This window comes from Zymoseptoria tritici, chromosome 7 (assembly GCF_000219625.1).
Source record: "Zymoseptoria tritici IPO323 chromosome 7, whole genome shotgun sequence".
Classification (NCBI taxonomy): domain Eukaryota; kingdom Fungi; phylum Ascomycota; class Dothideomycetes; order Mycosphaerellales; family Mycosphaerellaceae; genus Zymoseptoria; species Zymoseptoria tritici.
This window is the reverse complement of record NC_018212.1, coordinates 2,038,834-2,051,725: the sequence shown is the minus strand read 5'-3', so window position 1 is coordinate 2,051,725 and position 12,892 is coordinate 2,038,834. Positions and strand designations below refer to the sequence as shown.

At 54.5% G+C, this 12,892-nt stretch overlaps 6 protein-coding genes across 6 annotated transcripts; 2 read left to right on the top strand and 4 right to left on the bottom strand.

Moving 5' to 3' along the window:
• Positions 1–224: 224 nt before the first annotated feature.
• Positions 225–1,202, top strand: MYCGRDRAFT_94708 (uncharacterized protein; the record flags this gene model as incomplete). The annotated part of the gene is made up of 1 exon (XM_003850957.1): positions 225–1,202. The coding sequence occupies one exon, from the start codon at positions 225–227 to the stop codon at positions 1,200–1,202; it is 978 nt and encodes a 325-aa protein (XP_003851005.1).
• A 450-nt stretch (positions 1,203–1,652) lies between these two features.
• MYCGRDRAFT_94707 (uncharacterized protein) lies at positions 1,653–2,291 on the bottom strand (the record flags this gene model as incomplete). Its single annotated transcript, XM_003850795.1, has 2 exons — positions 1,653–2,029; positions 2,090–2,291. The coding sequence occupies 2 exons, from the start codon at positions 2,289–2,291 to the stop codon at positions 1,653–1,655; spliced, it is 579 nt and encodes a 192-aa protein (XP_003850843.1).
• Positions 2,292–2,968: 677 nt separating this feature from the next.
• Positions 2,969–3,793, bottom strand: MYCGRDRAFT_94706 (uncharacterized protein; the record flags this gene model as incomplete). The annotated part of the gene is made up of 1 exon (XM_003850794.1): positions 2,969–3,793. The coding sequence occupies one exon, from the start codon at positions 3,791–3,793 to the stop codon at positions 2,969–2,971; it is 825 nt and encodes a 274-aa protein (XP_003850842.1).
• An 846-nt stretch (positions 3,794–4,639) lies between these two features.
• MYCGRDRAFT_94705 (uncharacterized protein) lies at positions 4,640–6,193 on the bottom strand (the record flags this gene model as incomplete). The annotated part of the gene is made up of 1 exon (XM_003850793.1): positions 4,640–6,193. One exon carries the CDS (start codon positions 6,191–6,193, stop codon positions 4,640–4,642), a length of 1,554 nt encoding a protein of 517 aa, XP_003850841.1.
• A 622-nt stretch (positions 6,194–6,815) lies between these two features.
• MYCGRDRAFT_94704 (uncharacterized protein) lies at positions 6,816–8,192 on the bottom strand (the record flags this gene model as incomplete). Its single annotated transcript, XM_003850792.1, has 1 exon — positions 6,816–8,192. One exon carries the CDS (start codon positions 8,190–8,192, stop codon positions 6,816–6,818), a length of 1,377 nt encoding a protein of 458 aa, XP_003850840.1.
• Positions 8,193–11,513: 3,321 nt separating this feature from the next.
• Positions 11,514–12,581, top strand: MYCGRDRAFT_94703 (uncharacterized protein; the record flags this gene model as incomplete). Its single annotated transcript, XM_003850958.1, has 1 exon — positions 11,514–12,581. One exon carries the CDS (start codon positions 11,514–11,516, stop codon positions 12,579–12,581), a length of 1,068 nt encoding a protein of 355 aa, XP_003851006.1.
• Between the last annotated feature and the right edge of the window lie 311 nt (positions 12,582–12,892).

The window sequence follows — 12,892 nt, the reverse complement described above, 5'->3', positions numbered from 1 at the left end:
TCGAAACGGTCCCGCTACGATTATTGCCTGGGCTCGATATGCATCGGCTCCTCAAAAATATCTGTCCGCCGTCCGCTTCCCGTCGCTTAAAGCGTCCAATGTCAGACTTTCACGAGAGGTCATGACTGTACATTGGGCATGCCCTCGATCAGGCGAGGCCCGACCATGTTGTTACGCACCGTCAAGGAGCTTCTTTGACGACCTGCCTCCTCCAGCGTACTGCTATGGTCCATTCGATCGTCCGCCGGCCTACCGAACTGCCAAGAGAGCAACATCGTTCACAGAACTTCTTCGCCTTCGGAAGCGGCACTGGCGATGAAGCTCCTCGTCCATACCATGTGTTTGGCAAGGCACAAACTGGCACAAACACCAACCTGCCTACAACATACCACGGCAGAAGAAGGCTCTCAACAGACGCTTCAAGACTACTCCGCAGCCTGCCGTCATCGACAATGCCACCACCAAGTTTGTCAAACCGTCCGACAATTACTTCAACTCGCAAGCTTCTTCCTCTGCTTGCGTTCGTCAAGCTTCACTTGTCTGCTCCACCAAAAACCAGTCTCAGCACAGGCGAAAACATCACACCCAGCTCCACCACCTCCGGCGCTTTCAATCGCGTCCAACCCTCCACCGCTAACGCCATGATCCCATCCATCACCAACCAGGCCGCCCCTCCAAGAGTTTTCGACCAACTGGAGATGATCCACGCCAGCCTCATCCGCGGCACAACCCTCGCACCAACCTACAATTTCTCTACCGCTGGCCAGCCCATCCTCTCCACCGGCCCATTGGCCCCACTCTACTCTCGCGGCGGCGTAGTAATCCGCATCACCGCCGAAACCGGTCTACAACACGACGTGATACTCTGCGACACCGACCTCTGCCCAATCTGCTCCCGTCACGGTATCGGCTCCGAGAATCCTGGCCCTTCTCAATTCAATGGTCTTCCATTCTGCCATGTCGACGACGTGAGGTCCGATGTGCCGAGGGAAGTGTTGCGCCCGGGCAGACCTGGGGAGGAAGTGGACTTTGTGGCCGTGGGAGGAGCGACGAGTACGAGTGTGGAGGTGAGGTGTGAGATGGAGGAGGCGGTTGTGCAGTTTCAGGCGGGACGAAGGGATGTTATTGTGCGGGCGTTGGTTTGTGTGGAGGGAAAGTGTGAGATGTGTTTTGGGAGGGGACCGGATCCGCAGTCCAGTTGAGGACGTAATGACTGAGCTCGTGGTACGCATGCGAGACTTCGACCTCTTTGCGATGGGCAGTTCTGGATAGATCGGTGTTGTGTTGGAGGTTGATGTTTCCGTGCGTCTAGACGCAAAAACCGGGCCGCGGAGGTCAGAGATGAGTAGGCTGATATCCCCCATCGACTGCTATACATTCGACCTTTGGCGTTCGACACTGACGTTGGCGATCATTCGTAGATAGGGCGAGATCAAATCTGACTTCCAACATTGCAAGCTTGATCGTCCCTTTCCAACTTGGCCTTCGATCTCAATGTACAAGACATCCAAGACAAAATTCCATTTACTTCGAGTAGAGCATAAAACAGCAGGAGTCAACCAACCTTGAGCCCTTGCAATAGGTCATTCACGGCGTGACAATGAAAACATGTACAGCAGCTCAAGCAAACCTTGTTCAATACGGATACTACTCTACTCCTCAACCTCAACCTCAATCACATCCTCAAACCCCTCATCATCCTCCTCCTCCCCCATCCCCTCAACCCCATCCAAGTCCCTCTTCGGCTTCTTCTCCTTCTTTCCCTTCTTCTTCTTCTTCTTCTTCTTGTTCTTCTTCCTATTCACAGCATCAATAAACCCATTCTTCTTCTTGTCCTTCTTCTTCTTCGGCTTCTTCGGCGGATCCGGCACTTTCGGATGATGCGTCGACTGAATCTGCCACCTCTGACATCCGTCTTTGCCGTAAGACCTGTAGCCAGCGCCGTTGACGTCGCCGTGCGCGCAGATGGTCCACATTTGGATGTTGCAGTAGTTTTGGGGGACCCAGGCGGGAGGGTTGCAGCGTCCACCTGGGGAGAGTTAGTATATAAGGAAGATGGGGTGAAGGTTGAGAAGCCAAGGATGCATACCGTCGATGTTCACGAGAGCGTACATGTTCTGCTTGCCTCGGGTAGCGTAGTCAGATGGTACGACGATGTCTTTCTTGGAACAGAAGTCGGAGATGGCGCCGTTGACGCCGGGGTTTCGGGCGTGGCATTGGATTCCATTTTGAGCTTCGACGTAGCTGGCGTAGGCCAGGATGGTGGCGGCGGTGGTGGAGGTGAGCCTCATGCTCGGGGTGGATGGTTGGGTTGCGGTACCCGGCTTGGGTACGTTTCGAGTTGAGGCGAAACGTGGGTGAGGAAGGGAAGCATGTTGGATGGAGAGGACAGGTTGTGTTTTAAGAGGTCGGGTTGGAGGAAATGTTATTGTGGTAAGGATGCGGTAAGTTGAAGGTGTTGTGATCTGAACGCAAAATTTGGGGGATGGAGGACAAAGGAAATTCCCCAGATTTTGACATGGTCGTCTTTGTGTTATTGAGGACTGTCGGCGGCGATCAATGGGAATCCCGTTGTGGGTGCTTTGTGCATTGATCAGTAATGATGTTGCTCCCGAGGGTGGTTTCAGCTGGGCGAGGGTCTTGGTCGCTCGGCAGTCGAAGATGTGGTGCTGCGGATCTGGTCCATGTGTACCGCCTTGGTTGTAGGATTTCCCTTGAAAGAAGAGCATCGTACCGCAGTGGAATCTTCGTGGGATGGCCATCCCGGAAGGACACATGAAATAGCCAGGACAACATCCAGGCCGATTAGGACGTCTCTCCTTCCACGATGTCCGAACTGTAGGTACCCCGCGCGAGTACTGCGAGAAAGCGATCTTGGCAAGGTCTGAATGGGTCAGGCGGGCTATACGACCTGCGGATGATGTGTATTGGTATGCACCTTCATCCTCGCCAAGAATTTCGAACGCAGTCAATCATTCTTGCCGAGAATTTCGAACGCAGTCGAAGCAGCAACGTCGTGGCCGCGGCCATGAATGATCGTCATATCCAGAGAGAAGTGCATCTTGCTCTTTGACGTCGCGGCCTGTTCGGCGTGGATCGTTGCTGCGATAAAGCCGTGTTTCCATAAACCGAGATGAGAATCCTGTCGCTTGTGCTGCAGACGTGGCAGCATTCTGCAATGGAGTCCTTGAAAAATCCTCAATCGAAGAGCATCGTGCACCCATGGCCAGCACAGTGTCTGCTGCACGCTGGAAGTCGAACTACAAGTAGAGTTTCGACTCCTTGTTACAGACTCCCGAAGCAGATCAATTTTGCGAAACCCCACCGCCATGACCGTAATGTTGTTTGTATTCTCGTCGAGCCGACTCCAGTCCATCTCTAGTGGGTAGATGACGTTCTTTTCGAAGGGTTTGTCTTGCGAAAGCATGGTGTCTAACGGACTCATGACAGGCAAGCGCCTCTTGTACACCGTGGACTTAGGCATGACCTGTTTGGGTGGAATTTGCTGGTGAACCAGACGTTCGCCTTGTCGTCGTCTGCGACTTTGCGCATACGTCGGCAGATCTCCAATCCCATCGGGTGTATGATAAGATGTGCGAGGGAGATTGCATGTACCACGGGATCCTCTCTGTGGCTCGCGATGCTCGTAAAGATTCTCGCAATGGGTAAAGTCCGTTCGCCACAGTCTGCGGAGCACTGCTCTCGACATCTGATTGCGATCGTACAGAAGTGTGTACATACGTCCGACCCAGCAGACGCTGAGCATCATGTGTGGCGGCTGGAGACTGACCATTTTGACGTCCGGTGCAGTGGTTTCGTGCAGCGGATCATGCTTGTCGTTGACTCTGATGTTTTCCGTGGATTACCGTCGGAAACAAGTCAAGCTCTTCGTATCTTGCGCCGGCAATGGCTCCGGAGGCTGTCAATTCACCTGATGCTACGAGGCGATCGCATCTCTTCTTTCCAGCTTCCTGACAAGCACGGCAAGTCAACTCAATAGATGGCTCTTGGAGTCTCTTACCGGCTTCGACGTTGTAGAGGGACGCGGTCGTCGAGGAGCAGTCTCGGGGTTTCTAATGCTTGCTATTAGCATTGCCGATCAGACATCGACGTAGACTTCGTATGCCTTGTCGGGGAAGCGAAGGACCTAAATTTGTTAACGTGAAACGCGGAGAACGGGTTGCTTGAATCTCGAAGATCCCGCTGGCGACTTTAAGGGCGACTTTACTGGCGACTGCTTCTTGACAGTGAGCTTTCTGCGCGCTAGGGGGCCAAGGCAAGACGATTGGTGGTGACGGATAGCAAGGCATGACGGTCGAGACAAACGGACGTGGACTTACTTTTGGTCATTGGAATGTGTCAATCATCATCGTCATTGTACATTACTTCGTATAGGCTATGCTATGCTCAGAAAAGGTATGCTGTCTCAATCCATGCTGTCATGCCTCGTCACTCATCATATGTCATCGCTCTTTGCCGAACGCCTCCTGCACTCATCCATCGCCAGCGTCAATGCTTGCGTGGTCCGTTTTCGTGCTGCCGCGGTGGAAGCGACTAGATCACAGCCTTCGAGCCTTATGCAAACTTTCTTCTCGCTGAGACGTCCATTTTACTGTCACCTCTGTCCACACCCCCCGAGTCAACGCCTCATCAACACATCACCCGAGATCTTGCGAAGATCCATGACGCCCTTGATGCGACGCATCTTGTGACCGACAGCGCATTGCACTGAGCCAGTGGTAGTTGCGCGGTTCCCGTGACCCAGGTCGAATAGAAACGAACGTCCAGGGCTGCGAATGACGACTGTAGTGGCGGTGTCGACCTGTGCGACCTCGCTGGCTTCGATGTCGGAAAGAGAGTCACTGTAGGAGATGAAGGATCCAGGTTCCTCCTCTTGTTCTTGTTGAGCGGGTACGTTGTCGCTATCCTGCTCGGATGAGTCGTATCCAGCGCCAATTGGAAGTGCAGGAAGAGGCTTGACGAGACCGCGCACCTCCTCGATGTCGATCGTGCCAAATGGGCAGACACCATTCGGTGGTGAAGGAAAGTCGGAGATGAGCTCGAACTCATCGGCAAGGTCGGAGAAGGCGTCGTCGGACGTCTTGCTGCTTCCTGACACTGATCGAGACTCTGTACTGTCCAAATTGGTCGTGACTTCGTTCCACGGCATGAGATCGGCTCGCTGTGGCAGCGGACTCTCGAAGCAGATGTGGAGATTTGATGGATGGATGTCGAGGGTGGTGTCGTTGTTTGGCCACCGTAAGATGCTGACGACATTGGAGTGTTGACGCTCGGCGACAGCCTGTCCGGCAATGGACGTATCCTCCACCTCAGCGGCATGGTCCACCTCTTCAACCACTTCTTCGTCCGGCTGATCCTCTCCATTGATACCACTGAGCTTGCTCTCCTCATCATGCGAGTTCGTGGTCTCGCCGAACGCAGGAGCATGTGGGCGGTCGATGTGTTCCTCCTCGGCAGTCTCTTCCTCCTCAACCTCCTCAACGCGCGCGAGAATCTGCATCGCGCGGCGACCAATTGGCACCATGGACTGTGTCTCCTCCAATGTGAGCCAGTCCTCGAACACACTCATCTCTTTCTGGCGCTTCGCGACCGCCTTCTCCCGCTCGAAGAGGAACTTCTCGCGCTCGTCGAGGTCATCGTCGCGCAGATCTTGGCTGAGATGGCGGATATCCATGTCCTTGCTGCGTCCGGCGACCTCTTGCTCGCTCTGTGCGACTGCTTCTTCGCGCGCGGTGAGGTCTTCTTCGCGCTCATCAAGCTCTTCTTCGCGTAGGTCTTGATCCAGCTCATTCGTCGATGCCTTTTGCTCGCGGTGCTTCATCACCATGTCGCGCGTTACCAAACTCATCTCGCGGATGTCGAGCAACTGCTCGCGCTTCTTGACAGCCGCTTCGCGCTTTGCAATCTCTTCCTTCTCTTGCTTGATTCCCTCCATCATCACCCGGTTCTTCTGTTCTTCTGACTCTTGTGGATGCTCGTGAGTCGTGTTCGCCATTTCTTCGGACTGCACTTGTTCTGGCAGCATATCTGTAGGTGGAAGGCACTGGTTGTTGGCGTGCGTCTTTGGACGAGGTTTCGAGACGCGCGCGAAAGACGGCTTGGAAGGCGAAATGTTCAGGTTGCGAGCGGCGAGCGAGACTGGAGTACCTGGAACGCGGGTGTAGATTTCCATGTCGAATTTGAAGAACGATGAGGGCGGAGACGTGCCGAGCAGGTGTGAGGTTCCTGCGCAGAGTTGTGGAGAGGATTGGAGAAAGAAAGATGCAGGATATGGTGGAAAGAGAAGGAGGAAGCGTTTTGTGTCGTCAAGCGCGAATGTCACGAACAACCACGCTAGCGGCGCAGCGGGTAACTTGCAGCTTCTTCATTCAGCTAGCTTTCGGCGATCACTTGGACAGGAGCGGGAGTATACAGATGCAAACTTCTTGAGTATATGATGTGTTGCGGAGCGGCAGAAGCTTTGCGGTGAGTGTTGTGCGAAGAACAGAGAAAATCTTGGAGGTCGTGCTTGCTGCTATCTGGTCTTCGTCGGGAGGAACGAGTGAGCAGCATCAGGAAGGAGAGGCAGTTGAGAAGCCTCGTCGTGAGTACCTGTAGAAAGCACAGGTAATTCGAGGACATGATAACATGTTCATTACGAAGGGTAGTAGGTCGCAATATTTACAACGCTCTATGAGCCAAGATTTCAGCTGGAGGCTTGACTGACAACAAGACTCCGCACGCTCGAGGACGTTCCTCGGTCTGACTGCAAAGCTCTCCGTTCAGCACCCACCAAACCCTCCTCCTCGCATCAATCACAAGTCTCTCAGATTCTCCAACCCATGTTTCCCCGTCATATCCACAGCGTCCCGCCGCCCGCCTGCGACCGCTACTCCCTCCCCATCCACTCCCTTCCTCCGCTTCGTCGGCCGATACTCCTCACCCACGAACTCATACGAGGCCTCCACCTCTCTCGCCGTTACGATTGCATTTGAAGAGCTTGCCATTCCCACCGTGGGCCTGATCAGTCCATTGGTCAAGTGAGTGTTGAGGATGGTCCTGAGCGAAGGCAAAGCCGGCATGTTGTTGGGTGAGGCCGGCACATACTGCGGTGAATCCGGTGGAAGATCCGGTGACATGGGAGAGTAGTTCGGCGAGTCAGGAACGAAACGCGGTGACATTGGTCGGTATGGCGTGAAGATCACGGGCTCCGGTGAAAGCGGGTGATAAGGCGTGACGGTCCCATCTCGATACCACGTCCGATCATCTCCCCACACCTCAGTACCCAACACCCTGGTCTCATGTACCCTTTTCGGAGCACGAACCTGGCCGACGATTTCACCCAGTAGGCGAGCTGGGAGGAGGAACGGGGATATGGAGTCGAAGTCTCGTTCGCGCCGACGCCTCACGGAGCGAGGGAGGTCTTGTTCGGCGGACACAGAACCGAGTGGTGGAGACTGCTGGTGATTGTACGGATGAAGTGGAGTTCCTGGTGAAATTGGGTCGTATCTGGGCGTCCACGGATCCTCCAGCGGAGAAGGTGAGCGAGGAGCGTAGGTTGGTGACGTCGGGTTCGCCAGTGCGAAAGCTTCTTCGTCCACTTCGGTAGGTTGAGCTTCCTCCGCCTCAGCACGCCGGGCTCCCTCCTCGGCGGCCCTTTCCAGACGCTCAGCTTCTACCCTCTCGACCCTCTTGGCGATCTCCTTATCGGTATCTCTGTCCGCCTGGCCGCTGAACAGGTCCTCAATTTCCTGCCTGAGACCATAGATCTCACCGCCTGGATGAGGTTCGTTGTTGACAAGAGCGAGGTGAGTTCGTTCGAACGACCGAATCACAGCGGCACGGAGCTCTGGATCGGCCCAGTTCATGGCCAGGAGAAAGTTGTTGTCGCGGACGGGGTCGATCTGGAAGGGTGTCGGAAAGCGGAATGTCTCGCCCTGTGGAGCGGCGGAGGTGGGCATGGCTGCGGCGTCGTTGGCAGTGTTGTTGATGTTGTTGAAACGCATGTTGTCCGATTGTGGGAGCGTCGTAGCTTTGGGGTATGTTCGTTCTGAGTGTAGTGTGGATGTGCTGGCTGTTGCTTGCTGGCTTGATTCCGTGAATGTGGCGATGAGAACGGATGGAACGTCGACAAGTGTAGGGACCGGCGTGCTCAAGTACTGCCCTGCTGCCATATTTTCGCGACCTGCCATATTTTGAAGACGGCGAAAGCGTAATACTATTATGGTTCGGTACTGTCAACTAGCTTTCTCCTGGACCATGGATTCACCTCAGAAATTCAGGGTTCAGCGAACCATTCCGCTAACACATGCTAGGTCGACGACATTGCGATGCATCGCTGAACGGGATGATCCCCCGTGATGCTCGCGAATGAGAGGTGTCATGCGGACGGAGAGGCAGAGATCGAGTTGCCGTTGTAATATAAAGCTCAATACTGAAGGTCGCGGAGACCACCGGCAGAGGAGATTCGGTACTGACTCCCACTGGTACGAACCCAAGAAGTGTGCTGGTACACCAGAACCTTGTTCAGAGAAGAGTCACAAGTCGAGAACGTTGAGAGCATGTCATGCGATAAAAATGCGACGAACTTTGACATCCGGCCGATGTGCGAGGGAGAGGATGTTCGAATGTCCCTTGGCAAGGCCGCGCCCGAGTCCCCCACGGGTTCGCCTGCTCTCTACGCGCTGTGTTATTTCCAAAGGCGGTCAGAGTCGACACATTTAGCATGATAGGGCACGGCATCTCCGCATCCGATCGGCAGTGTGTGCAGACTTCAGGAGGGCGGACATGTGGCTCGGACATTTCTACTGCACCGCATAATGCAGTTCCCAGACTTAATCGAATGGCACAAGTTTGTTGTCACGCCGAGACCGAGTATGGACCACAATCTGCTCAGCCAGAATTTTTCAGCATCCTGGTCAACGGATTTGTGTCAGTCAGGCAGATCTGAGACTTGCGGTCATTTGAGTTGGCCCTGGGCGTGGTTGGTGAACCTTGGATCCAGGCTTTGCACTAGACACGGCGATGGAGAGGCCACAGAAGCTGACGCTCGGGGAGTATCGCTACCTCGAGAGCCTGTACGGTCCTGGTTACCCAAATCAACAAGCTGACTCCAAAGCAGTCCAAAACATGCGTGGACGCAGAGGGCGGCGCTGTTCGTGTATCCGAGTCTCTTGATCGGACCATACTGGCGACTCGTCCATCCAATTGCTCCAGCGTCCGGGTAGCCTCAGCGTCTGCGCGCACAAGCAAAGAATGCGCACTGCTCGAGAAGCATCGAACGGGTACGTCGGCCGCTCATTGCAATCAAATGTCTTCACGGGTGACCAAGAGTATGAGCATCCACGACCTGGCTTGTCTGAGCATACTTCGGCGACCTTTCAGGTCAGCCAGCCTCCTGCTCTCGCGCGCAGAACACGCACAACTGACTTGACAGCCTTGGATATGAAGCCGTTCCACGTGCAGTGCTGAGTTCCTGGTATCCAATGGCATCCTACTCTTGATCATCATCTGTGCTCGACTTGCCGGTCTCCTTGGTGGGAGACTCGATGACAGCAGACTGCACACATATCGACACTATTGAGCATGACCGCGCTCGTTGCACTGCTGTTTCGACTGCCTCCCTTATGTCAAACACGCCATCGCTGTCTTGACCATTCCACAGCTCTTGCTTCTCCCTTCATCCTCATTTTCGTCGCGCCCTTTATCTGTCTGATACAAACCCTCTTGAAACGTTACATTCGTCGAGCGGTTGATGCAAGAGCTTCGCTTGAACCCCAGAGCGGATTTGACGAATGTCGTGCGGCTCTGCTGTCACCTTCGAGAGAGGATGTGCTCGGTGATTGTGAGGTTCGACGATCTTGTGCAGGCGATATTGTCGTGGTTGCCGTCTGTGGTAGGCGTTGTAGTCGTGGCGGCCGAGAGGTCTGGTCGTCGATTCTATGCGTTTCGATCGATGGTACGCGTCCTGATCTGGTCTTGCGAGTGGTAGTTCGTTCCTGTCGTGTGGTAATACAGCGGAGCACTTCCTTGAATAGTGTCTGTCGTTGTTGCTGCTGTATCAAAAGTGTCACCGTGAAAGACGAGTCTCCTAGTCGAAGGAGACATCCAATCTTGTTCCTATTCTAAGACACGTCCTCTACCCCTCTCTGCACCTCACCTCCGCGGCCAAACACCCCCTCCAACGGCACATCCCCGGCAGCACAAACTTCACTTCAAGTACCCCCTCTTTTCACCTCCCTTCACCGCCCTAATTCGCTTGTCCAATAGGACGAGTGGTTAGGGCGGTACACATCGGTACGTCAAAACTCCTCCCCCTTCACACTAATGGCAGCAGGCAGCGTGGCAGGCAGAAATGCCCTCAAAAAACTTCCCCTGACTTCGGACTGATGGGGCGGGTTCCAATTCCCCTTCGGGGGCTTGTTTTTGTCTGGTGATCGAATTTCCTTTTTGGTTGGAGGAGGTTTGGTCGCGGCGGCGGCGGCGGCGAGGTTGACCTTCGCGTTTTGGTACAACGACAATGGCAACAGGGCAGGCAGCGAGGTTGAAGTTCTCGTTTTGGTCCAACGACAATGGCAACAGAGCCGATGATGAGTGTGCAGAACGATTAAGCATCGCTGAAATAGAGACGTTCGTTTTGCCTATGCCAAGGAGTTCTTTTGCAAGTCATATGGACCACAACACCCTCCGAACCGCGGTGCGAGTGACGAGAGCAAGTAGATAAGGTCTGGCATCGATTGCTCTTACGAGAACAAAAAGCGTCTGAGCCGCAATTCAGGTTCGAGGACAATGAGAACGATCGAACCGCGGCGACTGTAAGGTCCTCAGCTGCAAGGTAGTTATCACGTTTCAGATCGTTGCTACGAAGCGTTTCAAGGCATTCTCACCGCAATTGATCGAACGATGCACTTGACTCTTTTCGTTCAACGTTCCTTTGACGATGGAAGGCTCCTCGATTGTAGGGCCGGCATGACATGTCGAACCGTCGTTGCGGAGCGTTTCTAGGCGTGCTTGCAGCAATCGATCGAACGTTCGACTTGACGCTTTTCATTTGGCTTCCCTTTGACGGTCAACAAGCTCAGCAAACGATCAGACAACGTCGAAACATACAAGAGAAGCCAGCGGCCTCCGACTTCAAGTGTCTTACCCAACGCTAATCTCTGCAATGTGTTCGCTCGAACCTGTACGAGATCCAATACAGCTATATCCAGCCAACACTCCTTCACATCCTTTCTTCAACGCCCAACGATCCGTTTCTCATGTGCTCCACTGCACCTTGAAGCGTCCCTCCACGCGCAGATGACGTCTAGACGTACCAATCTCGCCGTCCCGCTCCGCTGTCCGAAGTCCACCCGCCAGCTCGTCTCCATATTTCTCGTGAAAGTCGGGGCGCAGACTTGAACTGGAACACGCACACCGGATTTCAACATCAACAGAAATCAACACCAACACTTCGTCGCCTTCACCAATATACTTCATATACCAAGCGCATCATCACGAATACAACAGCAGCAATGGCACCCAAGCCATCGAAACGTTCTCTGCTCCCGTCCAGCTTCGGCGGATTCCCAAACCATCCAAGCAACCGTCGTCAAGCTCCGCCAGGGCCGCCTCCACAACGACATGGCTCACCCATCGACCCATCCTCCTCTTCGCCGTCTCCTCCTCCACGTCGCGGTGTCCCTGCCGATAGAGCTCGTAGCCCATCGCCAGACTACGGCCCTGCGCACGAAGCAATGCGCCGAGCAATGATTGGATCCCGCGCAACTCCGGCGATCAATCTCACCGGCGCAGGCGTCTACCTCGACCAAGCATTTCCTGAGCCTGCGCCCATAATGCGTCCTGTGTGGTTCGGAGAGACTGGTTCTGGAGTGGAAGAGATGGCTGCTTCTTCATACCCTTTCCCTCGCGCCACGACAATTCACGGCATGCCAACGTACCCGCCAATCCTTCTTGAGGAGAATCAAGACAACGATGATGTCGAGTCTGGCGCGCTATCTCCTTCTCCGTCCGCCGGCGCGCCAACATCACACCTTCCACCTGGATTCGACATCACCCAGAATCCTTCGTACTTCCGTGGCCCTGTCGATCCTTCCGGCTACGTCACTGTCAACGTTACCGTCAATGCCGGTAATGTGCCATCGAATGGCCCTACTCCGGCCGAAGCCAACAATCAGACTACGGCAGCCTCTGGTGGCATGACTTTCGCACTGGATCCAAGCAGTCTTCTCCGCCAAGCCAACACCTCCGGCGGCATGCCACCCATGCGGCCGTCCGCGCTCGAAGCAAGCGGTCAACGCGGTGAGGATGCGGCTTCCGGTCGTGCACCTACAGGTGAGCGAGCTTCCAAGCGCCGACGGATGGGCGAGGAGGAGACTGTGCCCGGTGAGGAGACGAGATCTTCTCGAAGGCCGATGGGTATGGGTGAGGGATTGGGCGAGAGGGCAGACAGCCCAATCGCTGAGCCGGGCTTGGGAGATGGTGCTGGACAGCGGAAGGGAAAGAAGCGCGCTAGGAGTGAGGCTCGGGAGGGTGGAGACGGAGATGGAGATGGGGTGCTCGGAGAGAATGATCAGGACTGAGGAAGTTTGTAGCATGCTGGCGGGTTACATGGGTTGAGCAGAGTGGAGACAGACTTTGCGAGGGGGTTTGCACAATGTCGCCGACGATGAGTCGGGTTTGAGTGATTGAGCGGAATTGTGATCAGACCTTCATCAATACTGAAGAGTTGACTGGCTTTGGATGTCAAACAACAGACTAGAGCCACGATTACCAATACACACCTTCAAGTCTACGGTACATGAAAGAGAGACTCTACAGTTGTTATACTTCGTCAAATCATCATGTTCGCTGCATGAGAGGAAGAGTCCCATATTTCATCCGGAGCACTGCT